Source organism: Caloenas nicobarica, chromosome 27 (assembly GCF_036013445.1).
Source record: "Caloenas nicobarica isolate bCalNic1 chromosome 27, bCalNic1.hap1, whole genome shotgun sequence".
In the NCBI taxonomy this organism is placed as follows: Eukaryota; Metazoa; Chordata; class Aves; order Columbiformes; family Columbidae; genus Caloenas; species Caloenas nicobarica.
The window spans coordinates 3312893-3334180 of record NC_088271.1 but is presented as its reverse complement, the minus strand read 5'-3'; the positions used below and the strand labels follow the sequence as shown (position 1 = coordinate 3334180).

At 42.8% G+C, this 21288-nt stretch overlaps 1 protein-coding gene across 1 annotated transcript in view; it reads right to left on the bottom strand.

Moving 5' to 3' along the window:
- Window positions 1-406: 406 nt before the first annotated feature.
- The window catches only part of CPAMD8 (C3 and PZP like alpha-2-macroglobulin domain containing 8), a 39927-nt gene continuing 19045 nt past the window's right edge, over window positions 407-21288 (bottom strand). The window contains exons 23-43 of the mRNA XM_065652417.1: window positions 21190-21241; window positions 20216-20514; window positions 19566-19791; window positions 18845-19021; window positions 17069-17150; window positions 15341-15497; window positions 14988-15062; window positions 13081-13246; window positions 12453-12539; window positions 11751-11887; window positions 11228-11383; window positions 10763-10825; window positions 10141-10379; window positions 9540-9627; window positions 6924-6998; window positions 6531-6636; window positions 6332-6442; window positions 5455-5667; window positions 4912-4986; window positions 1374-1542; window positions 407-1213 (exon numbers count right to left, since the gene is read on the bottom strand). Of these exons, the coding sequence (XP_065508489.1) occupies window position 1213; window positions 1374-1542; window positions 4912-4986; window positions 5455-5667; window positions 6332-6442; window positions 6531-6636; window positions 6924-6998; window positions 9540-9627; window positions 10141-10379; window positions 10763-10825; window positions 11228-11383; window positions 11751-11887; window positions 12453-12539; window positions 13081-13246; window positions 14988-15062; window positions 15341-15497; window positions 17069-17150; window positions 18845-19021; window positions 19566-19791; window positions 20216-20514; window positions 21190-21241 (2754 nt within the window). The 3' untranslated portion in view covers window positions 407-1212. The remainder of the gene's footprint in view (window positions 1214-1373; window positions 1543-4911; window positions 4987-5454; window positions 5668-6331; window positions 6443-6530; window positions 6637-6923; window positions 6999-9539; window positions 9628-10140; window positions 10380-10762; window positions 10826-11227; window positions 11384-11750; window positions 11888-12452; window positions 12540-13080; window positions 13247-14987; window positions 15063-15340; window positions 15498-17068; window positions 17151-18844; window positions 19022-19565; window positions 19792-20215; window positions 20515-21189; window positions 21242-21288) is intronic.

The following is a 21288-nucleotide window of genomic DNA, read 5'->3' as shown; positions in this document are numbered from 1 at the left end:
TGTTTCCATTCACCAATAAACACCCTCAAAAAGAGTTTCCACCCTACTCTGGATCCTGGTAACAATAGAAGTAGGAAGATAAAATATTAACGCTATTTTGCAACAGGCAATTGCATGTAACTCCTCCAAAGAGAACAATGCTGCTCCAGGCAGGAAGGGAAACCAAAAAAATCTTGGCTCCTGTACTTTTGGAAACAGAAAGCTTTTGTTTTTTAGTTTTTACCACACTGCTTGGGGCAGGTTGGTCTAAGGGAGTCCAGCCTCCACAACACCAGTGATTTGTACAGCCCAGCAGAGCCAGGGCCTACGCACAGATTTCCACACCCAGAGCAACCATTGCACGGGGATCCTGGTGGGAGCAGAACAAAAGCAATCGGTGAAGTCAGGGAAGCATTTCAAAGCGCTGCACCTTGGGTCAAGCTTTATTTTGATATCACCAAGGAGGAAAGGGGCCGAGAAGGCTCACGCAGCCCTTATCAGCGCATAGCGCAGCGTGAAGAAGGCTCACCCACCTCATCCTCGGCACGGCCAGGGTTGGCAAAACCCCCAGCTCAAGCCTCAGCCACACGCTGGACAGTCAAACCTTCCAGCCCCGGCAGTGGATTTCAGTTTTCTCTTGTAAAATGTACCTCCCAACAACTTTCCTGAACAAGGAGTCACTAGGGAAGTTTTTCTCTTGTGAGACAAGCCAGTTGTTGTGGGTGCAGTAGATTTATGGGCTGGGGAAGGTGATTAACCTCTTGCTGTGTCATAATTGGCAAAACACACTGACTTTTATTATTATAATTGGAGAGAAAACTTCTCAGCCATCTTTTCTCAAACAGCAGTTCAGCTAAGCACAAGGCCTGGACTTAGCTTCTAAATGTAGCTAGGAAATGGCGTGTGCTGTATCCTGATAGCAGAGAAAACACTTGGAAATGGTCTATAGGTTTGAATTCCAGCCCCTGTTTTCCTCACCTAGAGGGCACAGCACATTGGTCTCCCATCCCTGGAAGTACTCCCAAGAGGATGCACAAAAGGCAGGAAAACGGACAGAAAAGAACACTGAGTGTCCCCCTTAGCGCTCCAGATCCCCCCACGGGGTAGCAAAGCCTACAGTTCTGAGTGCGTCGGGAAGTAGTCATCATTCGGTTTCTGTTCTGCAGCAGGTCATCTGTAGGAACAAACTCATACAGGACTTGATTCTGAGCCTCTTCCTTTAAATTATATATTTCTGTTGAAGAGAGAACAGAATGAAGAAAAGTCACTTTCCCATCCTTGTTAAAGAGTAAGCCTGTTGTAAGAATTTTGAGGAATTTAATACATTTGACCTAAGACATAAGTTAATCCATGATATGTTGACTCTCAAATGAGATTTATGATCCCCTGCTCACCATTCTACTGTGGTCACTACTTCCCGAATCTTGTCCTCTTCTTTTAACGTGCTTGCTGTTGTCAGTTCTGCCACAACCTCAAAAACGTCGGCTTCTGACGCGTAGGGGTCTGGGTCATATTCATAGGAGTAGTACGACAGGTCTGTCTGCGGCGGCGGACCTTCCTCTGCTGGAAAGGAAACCACAGCACCTCAGGCTGTGCTTTAGCCAAAAAAACCTGCATTTCAGCATCATATACTGCGTGACAGAGAAGGGGAACGACATCAGAGGAAAGATCTGCTCCAGCACAGTCACGCACCGCTGAGAAACTTCCATCATTTAAGACAGGAACAGACACATCACAGGCAGAACAGGTATTTATCCTCCTTGCATTCACTCCAGTCCACACGCAGACACCGACAGGTCAGTCACACAGCACGTATCCCACTCAAAACCTCGCTGTGGTAGGTGGTTGCTCACTGTCCGGAGGGTACGACTGCAAGATAAAACTTCGAGGAATTTCAATAGATTCCTATTTTCTAAACTGTTCCTCGAGCCAGCCCAGCTGTCCACCTTTCCTGTTTCCTTTCTGTACACACTACTCTAATCCAAACCAAAGCAATCACTGAAACATAGTTGTTGCAGGGAGGAAAATTCCCCCGTCTCCCGCCCTGCAAAGTTGGCTTTATTTATAGAGAACACTCATCAAGGCCTTTGAAAATGTTTGTTCTCTAGAAATAAAATATCTGAAGGCTCTTCCCTGTTGCCTCCCACATCCTCCCAGCAACGGGCTCAGCCCTCGGCAAGGGGAACGCCTGCCCAAAAGCAGAGTCAGGCTCTGCTTTCACTTCTTCTTGGCCTTCTCTGTGTGAGAACCTGCCAGATCATGAGCTCGCTCTATGAATGGATGATTGCTATCCACCAGGGACGGAATTAACATCACAGACCTCACTCTTCCCAAGAATGCAGCGCTGGAGTCAAAGCAAAGATGAAAAGCCGACATTTCCCGCTGCATACAAACCACTCCCCCATCTCCAAATGTTTGTGCTCGAGCCAATGTTTGCTGAACGCCGATGGGGTGAAAGGAAAAATGGCCCATTGCCAGTTCAATCAATCCTCAAAGAACCGCGGTCCTGGGAATAACGCACCTGCCAGAGACCATTGTGAGATGACCCCACCTGGAAGCAGAGTTCACTCTGATGTTCCTGCTACGAGCTAGTGATAAGTGATGGCATTTAATTTTTTTTTTTTAAATAATAACTCCACCAAATAGCATAATTCCACCAAGAATTTTCTTCCAGCTGCCAGTCCTCCTAACTGCTAGAGCAGAACTGTACAAATGACACAGCGTCAGCACCGCAGCAGCTCTGAGACCCCCCCAGTTCTGCCGCACCACACTCGGACACGGCTTTTCCAAACACATGGAGAATCAGAACATCAGTATGATAGCAATATGCTGCTTTCCAACAGAGTCAGCTACACATTTAGCACTTTCTGCAGGGATTTAGGCAATTTCAGAAGAGCATTAATGATCTATGGAAGGGATCGAAGCACCACTTCAGAGAGCTACTGAGAATCCCTGAGGCTCTGAAATCCACCCAGACTTTTGAAAGGCATTCTGAAACGCTTTGACAATGCTGCAAGAAGCTCTGCATCCTGATTCTGCAAGACCATCTCTGTGCAATAGTTTACCTTCAACAGCATGACTCAAAAGCTGCTGTTTGTTCTTAGCAAGCTCACTGGTGTCTGGAGAACTACACTGCGAGTCTGCGTGTGTCAGAGTGAGCCCCCAAACGTTCTGAAGCTCCCGCGCTTTGCTGGAAAGAAGCTGCTCCTTGTTGTTTCCACTGATGGGGTAACACGGACAAGAACTAACAACAAAAGCGTCGAGCAAAGCATACTGAACCTGCACAAGTCATATGGCAAATCTAGAAGGATTTCAGACAATATAAACACCACGAGATTCTCCAAGAAAATGGTATTTCCTGCAGATTAACTCACTGAGACGGTTTCGCCAACCTGCCCTTGAGCTTGATTTGGCTCCTGGAGTTCTGCACCCTTTTAGGAAATGGCAGATTTAGACATGGCTCACCAGAACTTGCACTAGAAACCCAGAGCACCTGAGCCGACTTAAACCAATCACATGCTTCAATGCTAACGAACCAGTGAGTCCAAACGAGCCCCGTGTCTAAGGAGGGATTCATTCATTTGTTAAACTTTGATTCATGTACCGTGTGGTTGACCTGAGAGGAGCCCAGAGGATTAATGAAAATCACATGCTGGGCGCTTTTCCTGACGCAGGATTTAGTCAGTTTGATTTTTGAAAGCTCACTCTGCCATGGCTGCTCCGTTCACAGGAGTATCTGGCTCAACTCGAACACTCACCCATCCTGGAACAAATCCAGCTCTAAATGCTTGTGCTTTGACACAAATATCCTCACAGCGTACAGGTTTGTTAACCTAGCATCCGTACAAAAATGCCACACAGAAAAAAAGACATCAGAATTTCCACTTCTGCTCTTATTGGTAGCCTACTGAGCCACCATTGTTATTATCTGATTAGAACAGAAATCACCATTTTTTTCCCAGGTAACCATATTTTTACTATCAAAGTTTCATTATTATTGAAAATAATAAATAATAAACAAACAGGAGAGACATTAAACACTAAGATTGAATGAGCTACAGGAATAGTCATAATGGATTATTCACTATGCTTTTACACCTTAATAAGAAAACTGTCCCTCAATTTCTGTAGAGCAAAGGCAGAGAACAGGCCAGTGTCCCTCAGGTTGGACACATTCTAGTCTGAGTTCCGGTGCGCAACGAGGACAAGAGAAGGCACAGAGTCTTCTCTTGAAGAATTAACTTGTTTTACTGATTTGTTAGGAGAGTTAGAGGCCAGGGGAAAATTAATGAGTGGAAAGCAGCCAGGAAAAATGTAGTCCAGTTTATTTACTAGAAACAGCATGAAACAAACTATTCTATTGACCCTCCGCTGCTTCTTGGTGAGATTTATTGTGAGCCATGAGCAAGTTCGACATGAGTCTTGGAAAAAAAGTGTATGAATATAAGCACCAAATAAAATGAGCAGCCAAATTCCTGGCTACTCCATCCACTGACCTTCATATTTTTGCTCACTAAGGCCCTTTATTCCAAATAGCAGCTCTGAGAGAATCAAGACTGCCAGCTCAATTTCTGCACAGAACTGCTAGAGACCAAGTTAATCCACCTGGACTCTAGTTCTTGCCATGGTTTGGTCTGTTGTCACGTCCTGTTCAGTTGTTTGTTGAACCGCATTACATCAGCCTGGTTTTAAATGTGATCTTTCCAGCTTAATATCAAAGAAAAGATCCCAGAGTGTGCGTTGCCCACACATGCCAAGGCTGAGCCAAGAGGAGGGTGACTTGCCCACTCCCATGAAGATCTAAAAGATGAAGAAATTCAGCATCTTTACTTGAATCTGTTAAGAGCCCTCTATACTCGTATACGGTGCTAGGATAAGCTTTATTCTTGCTAAAGAAAAAGGCCTTGGATAAATGCAAAGGTATGATAGTACCTGCTGGAGTTTGTTGAACACTGGGTTGCTCAGCTGTGTGGGAGTGTGTCTCCCTTTCTTCTGGCAAATTCTTAGCTGTAAAAAAAAAAAAAAAAAAAAAAAATGCACTGGTCATGGAATTTGTTAATGAATCTGTAGAAAATATTGGTGTTTCCAGAAGCGGGATACTCTGTTTGCCGAGTCTGTACACTGCTCATTGAAAGCCCAAGCAGAATCTCCAAAGAATGTTACATTTAAAGGATGTAATTTTTATCTAGGATTATTCAGTTCAGATGAAACAGTATCACTGCTCTTCTCTGAAGTTCATTCTGATTGGTAAAACATATTCGTAAGAAGAGAAAACCGGTTATTCCAATCTAAGTGGGAAAAGCAGCTGCTCTTATAACTCAATCCCCTGTAGTACACGTAGCAAAATAATACATAGGAGGTTTTGAATTCTCCTCTTTTCCCTACCACATGCATGTAATTAGCATTTGCTTAGATGAGGATTTGTAGTGTTCTGCAACTAGATCGTAACAGAAAAGGGAATTGAATGAAACCTACAGGCAGAACATTGAGACATGGGCATCTGTTCTATTCTGGTATTATTCCTGCACGATGCTACTTCCATCTGGCAATGGTTCGGGTAAATCTGGCTGTCTGATCCGCACACAGGCTCCCCATCGTAGCCGCAGTCTCGCGAACACATGCACTGCTCAAAATACTCGTCCTCCAAGCAGCCAAAAATGTTATTGCATGGTCCAGAGTGAACAAAGCCTGAAAAGCAAACAAAACCATCCAAAGCAATATTTTTGCATAGCATGGGGAAGGGGAGGACGGGGCGGCAATCTTTTTCTCTTTCTCTGATGTAAGTTTTCATGCTGAATTCCGTAAGACTGCTCGTGGGAATTTACAAACTTGGTAGAATAAAAAGCTCTTGGAATAAAGCTGTCTTTCTGAAAGAACCACATTGCAACAGATTCCAGATACAGGATAAAACAACCATTTTGTATGACATAGAAGACAGAAAGGAACATACAGTTTCTGGGGAAAGTTATTCCTTTCACTGATGCATTAAGTTGTTTGATCTTCCTAGAGTTAATGGTGGAATCTATCGTAAGACATTTTAGAGGAAGAAAAAAATGCGTTTTAAATAAATTTTACCTTTATGTTTATTAACACATCTCATCTTGTGCAGGTTCTTCCAGAATTATCTATTACATTTTGCCTCTGAAGCAAATCATAGTCGCTTTGGTGACTGAAGAGCAGGATACATTGGTCTGCTACCCCACAAACCTTTGTAAAACTTCTACTAACACAGATACTGAAATAGAGCATTTCTCTAAACATAATTTTGCGTTCTGAACTCCTAGAAAGTTTGTCTGTGGGCTCCATTTTCCAAAACAAATAAATCAATCTGCTTGGCTTTGGTGCAACTTACCAACCCATTGGCTGGCTGAGCTCTCCACCTCATTGCACGTCGGCCCATCGCAGAGCTCCCGAGCCAAGGGACTGTTCTCGCTCACGTTGTAGAAACGAGTTGCTTCAAAAGCTGCAGGTCAGTAAGAACAGGAATCCCAGCTGAGCCTCGTGCCGAGAGCTCCAACGCTGGCAAAAGTCAAAGGCAAACAGGCACCTACCTGGCTCGTAGTAATCGTACACTTTGATAGGAACGGGAGCTGTTTTCCCAACTATGTGCTCTCTGAAAGCTTGAAACTTTACACAGGTCATGCACTGGCTGGGGATCTGTATGAAATGATGGAAAAGACTCATTGTAACAAAAACTGCATTTTAATCCAAGAGAGAGACAAGTAAGTGGAGGGTGTGCCCCTAAGTTAACACTTGGGGAGAAAGAAGACTTCCCCAGCACCGTGCAGGTACAGAGAGAGATCTCATCTTCTACTCTCTGTGCTGTCAGATCTAAATTACACTGCATTTTCACTCCAGCCTTTTAAGCGATGCTAGTTGTACCTGAAGGTGAGACTATTTCGAGGCAAAAACTAAAGAAACTAAAGAAAAAAAAAAGTCTTTACCTCATCAAAATAAAAAAGGACTTTCCTTCCATCCACTTCATATCTTTTCAACCCGATTTGCTTGTTCATCAATAACTGGGAAGAAAACAAACCAAAACCAAAAACAACAAACAAAAACCAGGTTTAGTTTCACCTCATTTTATAGAAAACAGGTTGAAATTAGAGATTAAGAAAGATTGTAGACTGTTTAGAAAACTGACCAGACACTAAACCCCAGGCATTTCTTCTGCTGAAAAAGGATGTCAGTCAGTCATTACTGTTTTGATCAATTGTATTCAGAATACATCTATCACATGAGAAATATTTAATCCAAAAACTGGGCAGAATGATGGTCTGTGGAAGAGGACTCCTGTGTTTTAATCTCAGTTTGGGGAGCGAAGGAAGGGCCAGAGCAGTAAATTCTGTTCTCCAAACTGTCCTGTGCCTTTATCTGCTCCATCAGACAATCCCATTTATGACATAGGGGTAATATTTCCTTAGCTCTTTTTTTTTTTTATTTTAATGTTCCTAAGTAATTTTGAGATCTTAGAATTAAAACTTTGTGGAAAGGAGAACAAAGCATAATTATGATTATGCATTAGTAAGAATGACATAAAGCAATAAGCATTTCTACTGAAATTTGCCCAAACAGAATTTCCCCAATTTGCTACCAACAGCTTTAACTGTGAATTTCTTCAGCATAGTGCTTCTAGTTGTAAAACCCTGCACGCAGCTTCCTGCTATTGCTGTAACAAGCACAGGAACATGTATTTAAGTCCCACACAATATGGAAAGGGCCAATTTAATTTGTCCTTATAATTTTAGGGGCCTGATGGTGGCTGTTATTACTCAGCAGTAGATGGCTGCAGACAGTCCTTTTATGAGGGCTCGGAGAGGCTGGCGCCACCGCGAAATGCTCAGCTCAGCTAAAGCTGCATTTTTCTGGTGAAGTTTGATATACACCAGCCCGTGGTGACCTCCCGACCTTGTCGACACCCAGCATTATTAGAAGGATTTGTGGCTGCGCAGCCAGGGGGCTGCCCTCGACGTGCACCGGAGCGTTCATTAACCATCCCTGCTGCACGTGGGTCCGCGCTGGGGACGCTGCTCCCCTGTGAGGGCAAAGAGCCAGAAAGGAAATGTGATTTACAGCCCTGCCCCTCCTCACCAGGAGAGGGGAACGAGAAAATGCAGCGGTGGGAATCACAGGGCTTCGCTGAAGGTGGTGTCCAAAATACAAAGGTAGCACCAGGTCTTCAGCAGAAGAATTTCATTTCTGTCAGCATGATTTGGAGACACATTCGATAGCCAAGAGTAAATCACAGGGTTGTATCTGCATCTTCACTGCCTACCTATATATGTGTTTGAGCTTTGTCCTCACATTTTTACACATGCAAATGGTTTCTGCAACAAGAAAAATGGAATTCAGCTCTTCGGGGGGAATATTCTCCCTTGAAGATGCAATAACCTTCCCAATTTAGCTAAATCTCCTACTGCCCAAAGGAAGTAATTCAGTTCTGGTTATGGAAATAGAAGGCCCAGCACTGACTCCCAAGTGCAAAATCGTCTCTCCAAATCGAGGCACCAACTGCACAGTCTTTTACCCAAAGAATTCCAAACCAGTGGGGTTTGAACCAGCTTTTTTGTATCTTACGGAATGACGAAGTGTGCGCTGCCTGGAGTACCCGACATCCTTCTGAGATCTGCAAGGACTTAACTCGGCTCAACTCTGTGCTGCAGGAGCTCAACCTTCCCAGTTCAGAGAGAATCAGCCCCTTTGCCCATTAGGGCAGCGGGGGAAAGGAAAAAACAAACTCCACACCTGCTCCTCTGTGCCCTGACAGATGGGGCTACACTGGACTCCGCTGCTCCTCTACCCACTGAGGCAGGAACGTGAGATCCTGGCAGGGGAAAGCACAGCCCTGCTTAGTGCTCCCTCCAGCATAATGAAGATAAAGTGATTAACAGAATAGATCTTCTGGAAGCAAAATACTTTTTAGCTCTTTACCAGTTCTCAAGGATGCAAGAATTTTACACCTCTTTAATTAAATAATCCTTAAAACCCACCAGTGAATACACTGTAATGCTTCCACAAAATAGAAAGGAAAGCTGAAGATTATAGTTCATCTCCCCTAGAGGGCTGACTGGGTAAGAGGCACATTCTGTCCACCTCACTTTGGCTCGCAATAAACATGATGTTCTCCCAAAAGGGAAGAGAAAAAAAAAAAAAAGGGCAAAAATTCCAAGACACAGAGCCTCCAAAGAAATGGAATCCAGATGTTGGAGATAACACAGCCCACTAAGAAGCCATAAACAGCTCCTGGTAGAGCACATTTGCACTTCAGCATTTGCAAATGGGTTTCATTTAATTACTGCGCACTGTGCTCAGTAATAAACCTTCCTTTGGCCAAGTTCGGTAAATTAGTTAATCTTGCTCAGAGCATCTGTTTACTCATTTCAGATAAACATTTTTCGACAAGTGAAATCTCCTGCCCCCCTAATTTTAATTGCACCTTTTTGGACAGTTCTCAACATTCAATGGCATTTGCTTCTTATTCCTCCCCAAAGGGAATCCCTGACAATTAGAGCCAGGTCCTGGCCCAAAATCATGTCTTGCAGTTCATGACAACATCTTACCTGCTCTAGGCTCTCAATATCTGCCCGAAACCCTGAGAACAACGGCACTTCCAAGACAGCCATGTTTGAAGATCCAGAGTGCAGCCACCTTCCCAGGAGAAGAAAAAAAGAAAAAAAGAATGAGAACAAACTCAGGATCCAAGATATTATAATAAATGGTTACATGGACAACTCAGGATGGAAAACAACTGAAACAAACTTCAGAGGAAAAACAATTAAAAGGATCTACTCTTCTTTGAAGGACTTGTCAGAAGCCACAGTCTACTTGGCTTTACAAAATCCTCTTTTCTCTTTTGTAAATTTGTTCTTCTTTCTCTGTCTTTGACATATACTTAGCACTAAAATTATGAATGCCAGCAGATGATGCTCGTGAATGTCCATGCAATAACTCTGTCCTGCAACCCACAATTATGGTTGACATTCTGTATGTGAGGTGTTCTTACACTGTTTGAGATATGGACAGTGCAGCAAGAAAGAGTTTTCATTTTATTTTACAGGTATTTTTCCTGTATCAATGAATATATCACTACGGACGTGCTGATCAGCAAACTAGACGGTCTCTGAAAACAGGCAGGACAGGATGTAAACCAGCATTTCCTACCTCGTGCACGTCTCCAGTATGACTTTGTATTCCTGATGGTCCTGATCTGAAGCTGGGTCATCGTCATCCCCCAGTGCCCTCTCTCTGTGCAAGGCTTCAGAGTAATTCTCATCTGGAGAGACAGATCGCAGGAGATTCGGAGCTTGAAGATGCTGCTCTGACTTGGGCTCCTTCAGGTTAACCAGGAGCTGGAAAGCTGGTTTGGCAATAGGATCAGGTACATTGTAAGTAACATCAATCTGCAGTAGAAAGGGGAGCAAAAAAAATGAAACAAATCAGTGTAATTTATTAGATCCCAGCATTTTATAACATCTACAAGTGTTCCCCAAAGGCCAACATAAACAGCAGATCTCTTCAGAAAGAGGTAATGGCAGGCACAGAGGCACCAGGGGCTTTGCGGCACAGTTACGTATGGGGAAAGCTCTTCCAGGACAGATTCATCCCAGGACAATCACACTGACTCCTACCAATTAAAGCAACACCACGTTATAAAATTACTTTGAGAAAAATTCAAAGCGTCACTCCTTCCTCACAGCAAACTGGGATTAAAAAAGTAGCAAACAGACTGGGAGTTGAGAGATCACCTGCTCAGACACTTTCTCCAGCCCCACAGCAACTTTACCTGCATCAGACAGCAGCCTTCACCTTTGGCACTCACAAACAGCCCCGTTGGGATACTGGGGATCTGGGGAGAATCCACAGTTAAGACACAGACAAGACATGGCACTCAGAATGGAAACAAATACGATTTTAGCTTTATTCTGTACAAAATAACTTTCCAGTTATAAAGGAGACTGCAGAAATGAAGAGAGTATGATTTACTCTTTTTAGCCACCTACATTTATAATGATAGAAACAAACAGCAGCACAAAATAAGCATTGGGTATTAGTTACGGCGAAAAATGCCTTTAATTTGGAGTGGTGCCTCCTTCACATCAGAACCCAGCCATAAAACCCCACAAATTCCCAAGATCTCAGTGCTTAACTTGTGCTTTTACCATTACTGAACCCATCGGAGTTGTCATTGAGAACCCAGCTCAGATGAATCGCTTCAAAAATCTGGCTGCATAAACACAAAACCACCTACCACTGCAGTCTGGAGGACTTTTTTATTCATCTTGTTAAGCTCAAATGTTTCCTGATAGTCTAGATTAGTTGAAGCCAAGGAAATGGTGAGGTTGACTCCTCCAACGTAAGACAGGATAGCGTATTCAGCCAGAGCCTGCAGGGCTACACATGTGTCCTAAGGATCAGAAGAGGGGGAGATCAGAATAGTGGAGAATCCAGGAGCACAGTAAACTTCTAAACAGACGCTGTGCTGTAGTCACCAGCTTCCAGTAGCAGAATCTTCCTTATTAATCCAGATAGCAAAAGAAAAATCGGTTTTGTTCACTTTTGCTGCTAAAGGCATCTGTAAGGACTAAGTCTAGGTTCCTTTCAAGTTATCAGTCTGAGAAGCAAGCAGCACAGAGCACTGGAATGTTTTTCTTCTTATCAGGACACAGTTTCTGTCTAGACTCTAGATAGAAACTCTGCATTGACCATTCCTGAATCAATTGATTTCTATAGATGATTATGCATTGAAGCTACTTGTTTTGGAGGCAGCCCACCTGAGTCGATGAGAATCCTCCCAGCGCGTTCCTCTGCTGTGAAAGCCATTTTACCACGGGGAGCGCAGAGGCCACGTCTCCCAGGAGCGTGTATGTCAAAAGGGCATAAGATGTCATTTCCACTTCTGCAGAAACAACTGAAAGAGAGGGGGAGAGAAAGAATTAAAAAAACCAAAACGCCACCTAGAAGTGAGAATCTGGGCAGGTCTAGTGATAAGTTCTATGAATATTCATTAACTAAAAAAGAGTCTGTAGAAGTAAACACAGGAAGAGAAAAAGGAAGTTAAAAGACGTCTGTCCTCAAAATGCATCAGGTTCCAAAAATGTTTGTGCTTCCAACTTAAGCTCTTTCCTTCACACAACAACCTTCTCTCTCCCTGTCCTGATCATATCCAGCTCTGGCTCTCTTTGCTCTTAACCAGCTCTTTCAGCACAAGATCACCTGCCTCTTAGGAGCTCTCATTTCATCCAGACCCTGCCCTGACTGCCATTTGCAGAGTACCTTGGTTAAAGAAGTTCACTTTGGGGACCAAAACCTGGTGATCCTCCAGAAATGCTAACAGACTGGGGGGCGGGGGAAAAAAAAAAGCGAGGGAAATTTGTAAGTGTATTATATTAATGGAAACAATTCACTGGAATACATGCAGCCAGCAGCCTGCTGCTGCAGCCCCCTCCCTTATCTCTGTCTTTCGGTACAGGTACCTGATTGAGAGAGACCATCATTAAATCCCATGAAGGTGTCTTCATCGGTAACGAGAGTTCCCGTCAGGCTCCAGTGTGTAAAGCCATCTAGAAAGACAGGACAGTGGGATACGGGTGATATCACAGCAGAACTGCAGCCGGGCCTCTGGATATGGGAATAATCACATTCTGCTGTTGTATTGATGCCAAGAACAGATTCAGGCCCTGAACTGCACTGTCCCTCCATTTAGACAAGCGTCCCATGGGCGAGAGGCTCCCTTTGCAATTACAATGTGACAAATTAGGTAATTCTTGGGTTTTGGATTAAAATACGCCATCAGGGAATGCGATGCTCGCCAAGGCAAACTGTCATATTGACAGGAAAGTCACCGCAGAGCCACGGTTACACTCGCCTTCCTTCAGTGCCAGCTGCGTGTGTGGAACTAAGGTGCTCGGCCCTCTCTACAGAGAATCAGGAAAATTCTTGCCTTGCAAAATCAAATTGTGCCATAAAGACCTCATCTCACAGGCTCTGTGCTCTCCAGTAACTCAAACAGATCATTCAAGTTGCAAGGGCTGTTTCCTTGTGCCTGCAAGAGCATTGCCAGTGCGGGGACTTGTCAGGTTGGATCCAGAGCACCGTCCGTACCTCGTGTAATCGCCATGCTGTTCATTTTCCGCAGCGCCACGGCAGCAGAGGGACTGTGCAGCAGCGTCAGGGCGTACGCAACCAAGGCAGTAGTGTAGGGGTCTTCTGCTGAATACAAGTTGGACTCTAAGAAGTGTTTTGCTTTGTCAACAGCTGTTCGTTCTTCCTATATTTAGGGGAAAGAGCCCAGACATATTACCAGCCTCTACATCTCCAAAGTGAGAATCACTTTATTTCTCATTAATGTGTGTCCATTAAAAAAAAACAGCTAGGAAAGATGCATTTTGCTGCCTGCAGAACAACACTAACACTTTCCCTAAGAAAAGCCATGCATCACAAATTCAAGAAAAAGGAGCAAATAGCACAGCAAGAAAGGTCTAGACTGACACTGAGACACATTTATGCCCCCCTAAAGTTGAAAAAATGTCCTGCCCCTGCAAGGCAGCAGATGACCAGAGCAGAAGCGAGCTCTCTACTGTATGTTTGATTGTGTTCCTGACACTATGGAGCGTCTAGCAGACGCCAGAGGATAATAAAGGCCAAGGTTCCCAGGGGTCCCTGCAGCCAACAAACATGTTTTATTAACTCCCTCAATGACCTCACCATGTAGGAACGTGGCTCTGATAATTTATAGAAACAATTTAATTGGACTTGATGTAATTTGCTTTCCTTTGATTTCCCTGTGGCACTAACCTTCCCCTTCCTCATTTCCTAGCTAAGATCATTAGTAACACTTGCAAATCTCCTTTAGGAAAAGCATCGGATCCACATAAACTGTACTTCCAGCAAATAAAGCCGCTAGGGCTGTTTTGACACACAGCAGCCCAGAGAGAGCATCATCACATCACTTCTCAGAGGAGACGTGCTCACAGGGAGGCAGAAAGTTTCTCTGTGAGCACTGGAGGATTTTCTAATTTTTTTCTTTTTTAAAGTAAGGTTAAGGGCCTTCCACTCCAAGAGCTGGGGGTCAGGGGGCATCTGCTTGCAGCGGCAGCGTGGTCTCATTCTTCAAGCTCTACAGCAACGCCCTCCCAAGTGCTGAGATTATCACAGCGTTTCTGAACAGATACTGCTCTTGCACTGGCTGTTTCAAAGTCTCCATAAACTCTGTCCTTTTGTCTGAGTACAGATTGCCAAGACATGCTGCAACATCCACTGCTCCTCCTGTTTTTGTCTCCCAGCTCTATCTGTACAGACCTACTTGCCCACCGCCACTCCTTCCCTTGGCTGTTGAAGGAGGAATCTCTAAAACAACGGTTGTCCTAGAAGCTATTTTTTTTTCCTATTTCCAAAATTAAGCAGTGTAATTTCACACTCATATGCAGCTATCCTTTTTTCTGCAGCGTTCCTGTTCCATCTCATTACAAAGGTGAGAAACCTTTTTCTCCAGAGTCATCAATCCAGGAGTGCAGCTCTCCAAGGATACTGTCATCGAATGGCAGGAGCATTTTGGCCACCGCAGCAAAGGCAGGTTGCAAAACTTTTCTGGATCTGCAAAGCCCAGGTGGCCTTGGTTAAACTACTGTTAGCGCTAACCTAGCTAAAGGCTTTCATAGAGCACATGTAGGCAAGCTACCAGTATCTGCATGGGCTGCAATCAGAAAGCATCTTTTGCAGCCATTTCTGGGACAGGCTTGGCGGGGAGGGAGTTGCAGGGAAGAGTTTTTCTCTGGTAGAATAAACCTTGAACTGAAGGATGGGAGATCACCTTGAATAACTTCAGAATAGATTCCCTACTTTAGAATAATCTCAAGGCTTTCCAACAGCCTCTGTTACCTGGATGCTACCATTCTAGAGAGCACAGAACCTTTGAAAGGGAAGAGCAGTAAAATCAAGTTTAAAAAAAAAAAAAAAGAATTTTTAGAATATGCAGAACACAAGAGCTATTTTAACTAAGTTTTTGTTACCTCAGAAGTCACACCTGTTTCCAGAAGAGATGCAACCACATAAGCTGTCAGGGAGATCTTGCCGTGGATTCCACCCTGGAGGGCAACAAACACAAACCACTGGATGAAAACTGCAGAAAAGGCCACTGGATAAAAAATCCTAACTGTAATACAAGCTGTGGCAGCACGGAACTTCTTTTCCTTTGCGCATAAGGAGTACAAAATTTAGGAACCCGACCTAACGCTGCACGCTCTGATAGACTTTTTTAAACTGAAATTCTCCCGGTTCCAGCCTTTCAAGTGCAACATTCGTATCCGGCATAATGGAAACTGCTTCACTTCATGCTTTCACAATAATGCTTCTGCAACATTACCTGAATGTCCTTATTCAGTATCCTGCCCATAGCAGGAAAAGAACCGTCTTCTTTCTGATGCTGGATGATCCAGTCTTTGGCAGCTGTTAGTTCCTTCGGGTCAATGAAAATAAACCCACGGGACTGTGCGAAGGACTTGAGGACAAAAGCTGTTAGCCTGGAAATAGAAATGTATCCTCTTTACTGAGAAAACCAATTCAGAATCACGTAAGGGGAAAAAAACACTCTTAGAAAGCACAAATTTTAAAATCTTGTTGGGGAAACGCTAAATATTTTTTTTAAAAATTAATGGTATATAACAGCACCTGAAGACTGTCCAAACTTCTGGATAAGAGCAGGATTAAGCGTCAACAAATTAAATTGAAAAGTATAACTGGAAGATATATTCAACTTAGTTATGATACACTCTGCAATTTGATTCTCTTTTATAAGTGCTTGTCTGCTACCCAAATTATTAAAGCTTTTAAACTAAGAATCATTACCCTTATAAGTATGGAATTATTTGTAAATAAAAAAGAGGAGTAAATTTTCCAATTCTGTTACTGTCTTAACTAAAGAAAGAAAAAAAAAAAAGACATCCAGACCCATTGCTAAAGTCTGAGGCTGTGTTAGGCTTTATACAGAATTAAGACTTAAAAAAACAACAGAAGTGTTTTTGGAATTCTAAACCTCTGACATGCACCAAGTGTGAACTCTGGTCAGCTTTGGGAGATGGAATCATTCCATTTACAAGCCTCGGAGGAATGGGAGGGTAGAAAGCTTGCTGCCTGGCAAGGGATTTGTCAAGTGTTAAGTAATTCTGTGTCACTGTATTTTACATCTAGGGACTGGGAGATGCCAGATCTGAGATAAAAGTTGACGATCTTAGAAGCAGCGAGGCAGCAGCATCAGGGAAGTGGCACTTCCCCTCAAGATGAGTTCACGAAATAAAATCGGTTTAAAGCAAAACACAGAGCAGATGGAGAGGTCAAATGACAGCACAAGCAAATGAATGAAGACAAGAACCTACCATTACATCTGAGACATTATAGTCAACTAACATGCTCATGTGGTGTAACGTGCAACCTTAAAGGCCACGGTTTCCTAAGGGGGACATCACTGAGATGAGCTGATTTCTCAGTTTCATCATTTCTGGTTCTCATTGTCGTTCAGCTCTGAAACATCCTGCACTTCAGTTCCCAGGGCATAAATCCATACCATTCCATTTCATCCAGGAGGGGATATAAAGCACTTTGGCAAAATACACTGGGGTTTTTGGGGTGCTTTGTGTGGTTTTGTTGCTGTTGTTTTGTTTGTAGTTCTTTTTCCCCACTACCTCAGTAGACGCCACTGGCATTTCTAGAGACAGAACGTTTCCCTTTACAAGCTTCGGGTGAACCTCCATTCCCCAGCAGAATTAGGTGCTTAAATGCCCCACACATTGATACTCTAATTTCAGTAGATCAAAAATGATCCTTAACTATAGTTTCTATGCCCAAAGCCTAAACATATTAGTAGATGTGACTGTGTAACTGCCCCCTAGTCTTAAAATTATGATAGTACACCTGGTACGAACACTCAGCAGCATTGAAACAGCAAGTCTATACTCACTGAGGATTATTTCTATTCTCCACTGCGTGCAATACCATGATGGAAGCTGGAAAATTACTCTTAGTTCCTTGCCAATTGTGTATTTTTCCCATTTAGCAAACACTGAATTTTCTAACTCTGTTTTAAATAGCAACTCACCACATACTCCCCGAGGAATCCCTCTCGCCAAATGCGCTGTACGAACCATCTTGTCTCTTGTAGGTCAGCTGGCGCTGGTAGCCTGGAAGTCACAAAAGAATCGAGGGAGTCCAAAATCCTCACACAGAGCAAACCAAGGATTTCAAGTGAACGAAGACTCAGCCCATCTGGCACTGGTGTAAGGGATTCTGCTGCCCAAGGCAACTTCTTATTTTGCTGTGAGTGACAGAGCCAGCTCTGTGTCCGTGTGCTGCAGCTTATTCAGAAATGCACTCAGGCAAACATCTGCAAGCCTACAACTGCTGCATTTGGGCCAGTAGAAATGTCAAGATTGTGATACTACTCTGAAAAGATCTGGTATTGCTCTTACATTTATTCTTTTTGCTTGCTAGGTTGATAGTGGCACAGACTTTATGTCTCACTCGCTCTTCTGATATCTTCTGTTCTCTAAATGCTCCTCTAGATGCTGGGACTCAGCGGAGAAGTTCACCTTTCTAGTTTGCACCTGTTCACCTGCTTTTGTAGAACTGCGGCATGGGAAAGCAGAAAAATTACTGACTACTTTAGCTGCAGCCACTTCTAAAGATGAGGGAATATACAGGAATTGTTGGGTATCAGCATTTTCTGTGACGGGTGACTAAGCAATGAAAATGTTTTCTGGGTTGGGAAGTCACAGCACCCTTCTAGAGCGAGCAACAGACTTTCCCACCCAAACCTTATACCTGGCGGGGCTCCAATCACCAAAGAAAAGTTCAAAACTCTTGAGCATTTCTTCTGTAAGGGTTAATTAGCAGGCAGAGCTTGGAGCCAAAAACCTCGAAGGTTTGCAGATTCATAAAAAGAAACCAAAGCAAATGATACTGTGAAGGAAAAGGTGACCCTGCCTATTAAAAAAATCCCTTTGTCTTACTGCTATCAGCAAGCACAAAAAATAACAAGTGAAACGACTGCAGCCGGGCAAAGGGAGCAGCACTGGGCTTTTGCTGCTGAATACAAGAAATATATCACATATTACATTTTCTGTTTATATTTTCAGAGGAGAACTACCTCACCCTGTCATCTCTGATTTCATGACATGGCTATTGTCTGACTCATACACAAGGCAGCTTTGTCCTGTCGGGTCATTCTTGTTTTTAATGATCTCCAAATTCTTACTTGTCCTGAAAACTGCATAAACTATTTTGCATGTGGCTCTTCTCAAACAAATGCTGAGAAAAACCATGCATAGAAAGATAGATTGCTTGGAGCTGTTTAGGGAGATAGGACAGAATTGTGAAAGGAGAGAAAAAAGCCTTCATTATATGCCTGTAGGTTAACTACTTGGGATACTAACTTTTGACTTGGGACATACTGTTACTAAGAAAATACTGTTATGAAAAAGAGAGTTCAGAGAAGAGCCACGTAGTGCCTAAAGGACTGGAAAGACAATTTATGAATAAGGCAAAAAACCTAGGTATAGAGTTTTTTACTAAATTTAATTTTCCTTGACTTTCTGAAATGTTTAAACATAGAAATAAGATGCCTAGGGGAAAAAAAAAAAGGAAAAATAAAAATCACTAAGCATGTAAACTAGGAGTGATTTATGGGAATAACAGGCTATATATCAGGGGAAAACATCTTGCTGTCAAAATCTGTTAATCTGTGAGATTATCCTACAAGAAATAATGAATCCTCATCATGTGGGATACTCTTGATTAGAAAGGACAATGTGATACTAGTAAAACTCTTCTAACTTACAAGCCTTTTCTCCTATAAATTGTCAGTGTCATGGGTTACCTTGGACAAGGTAATCGGTAGCTTCACTCTCCACCTCATGACTGAGTTGTTTGGTTTTCTGCAGATATTTTAGGACAAAAACATTAGGAGCAAAATGGATCATGTTCTGCTCCCCACATCCAAAGGGTAATCGCAAGAGATTGTCCAAGTTGTTCAATGTAGGACCCATCACGTCTCCTGTTTGGAAAAGAAGAGACATGTTCAGTATCAAGGAATTACTCTTTACTTACTTTTGATGTCTTATGATTAAAACTCACCTGACTACATTAATTTATACTAGTTACACAGTTTAAATAACCTGTATCATAAGTTGGAAGTCCTTTGAATTTTAAGTTTTAGCCCTTCAAGCTCTTGCTGCAACAAAGAAATTTCACATTTCAGAGTCTGATTGTCCACAACTCCCCCATTTAGGTCACTAGTTTAGAACATTTGTGATTAGGATGATTATGAAGTGGATACTATGAATTCTAGCAGACAGACCCTCTGCAAAGCCCTCGGGTGGTATCAGCTTTAAGTCACTGTCAACTCGAACAGGGTTTAAGCAAACGACAAAAAAAATATTAATTATTCTCCCAGAATTAAGCAGCATATACTCTGTAACTGCCTAAGACTGTCTTCTCTGGTCTGTATTACTCAAACACTGGTCAGAGGCAAGTAACAGCTGGAGAATCTCTTCATATTTGATAAGTGGTACCTATTGATACCTCCTCATAATTGATACCTATTATTGAAGCCGTAGCTCTTTCTGATCCTGGAATTATGTTGTGGGGAACTCCAAGAGTAAATGCTTCATTGTGATTTTCATCAGTCTCTTCTTTTCTCCAAATTTTAAACTCTCCCATTGACCCCCAGCCTGTGGAAAAGCCAATGTACTTCACCTCAAGCTGTTTGGGGACTGTCCACTCCACAATAATAGACTCATTTAGCACCCGAGTACCGTGGCCAACCTGAAAGGGACAAAAAAACATGCAGTTCCAAGAACCCACACATATGAAATCAGTCTGCCATGTGTCCTTGGACCTGGGAACTTGTGTGTGCATCAGAGAACATTGTAGATGTCCCAGCATCTTTCTCTTGCCCACTCACAAAGCAACCCAAGGAAGTTTCAGGAGAATTTCACAGGCTTGACCTGCAAGGCTTTCAGCACACTTAGCACTAAAAACATCAAAAATTGAGGTTCTGAGAACATGATGTGTCAAGCAGATATGTCATGATTATAACAGGCTGATCAAGACTTAATAGAGAAAAAGCAACCGGAAGGAAGCTCTAGCCTTCTACAGCCAGCCTAAGGAAAATGTGCTGTTTCTGTGCTCAAACTCTATTTAAGAAAGCATGAGACTTCCAGGCCATTACAAAAGATAAATTCACTACCTGGATAATTCCATTTTTCCAGCTGATCCAGAAGCTACGGAATTCATCCCAGGAGAGGATGCCGGCCGTGTCCCTGCTCACCACCGGCTCACCCATTTTGCTGATGGAAATCCAGGTTTTCGTGTTTTGATGCCCACCAATAACAATCTCGGCCATCTCTGCCATATCGTGCGGTCCAGAGGACAAGGCCAGGTGAGCATCGTTGTGCGCTTTCACAGCGATGTCAAAGTGCGTCATCTGGGCAGGTTTCTGCATGTATTGGTACTCATATTTGTTAGGTGTAGAAATGTGTATTTTCTCTAGTCAGAAAAAGAACAGAATGTTGTAAGAATTAGAGCTTAGCTCACATACTTCAGAAATAACCCATAGCTACTTACTAAAACTTAAACAGACTTTTCCCAAGTACATGTTCATTTTTCCAGCTTCTCTTAAAGAAACTATGAAAGCATATGGGGATGTTTCTTCCCATCTTCTATTTATACCCCCTGCAATATAGAAGATCCTTCAATTCAAACTGCTCAGCTGGATTTCTTATGAAGTCTGATTTTTCAGTTCTAATCTAGTGGTCAAAAGCATCTCTGTTTAGCTAGAGGAGCCAACTTTGAGCTATCCAAATCTCAGGCAGAACGGACATACTGATTCCAGAACTGAATTTTAAAACATCAGCTGAAAATAAAGTACAGTCACAGTTACTGTCCACAGTGCTGAATACTTAAACTGTTTCAGAAAGTAAAGGAATTTAATTGCTATTTCCAGAAATCACTTGGGCAGTTACAGCAAATTCATAATTAGCCAGCCAGGTAAGAAAGACTCTTTATTCAAAATTCTTCCTACACGCCATAACTCATCAATCATAGACAAATGGAAACAAAGACTTTTTAATTTTTTTTTTTTTTTCCATGGGATGGGGCCACACGTTTCTATTTATAACTAAATCAAACAAACTTAATGGCTCATTCAAATCATGAACTTACCATTTGGGCAGAAGAACACGCTATAGGTGTATTCTCTGGCCAGTCCCTCTGGCTATATAAAGACAGAAATCCACACATAAAAATACAGCGCTTGGATTA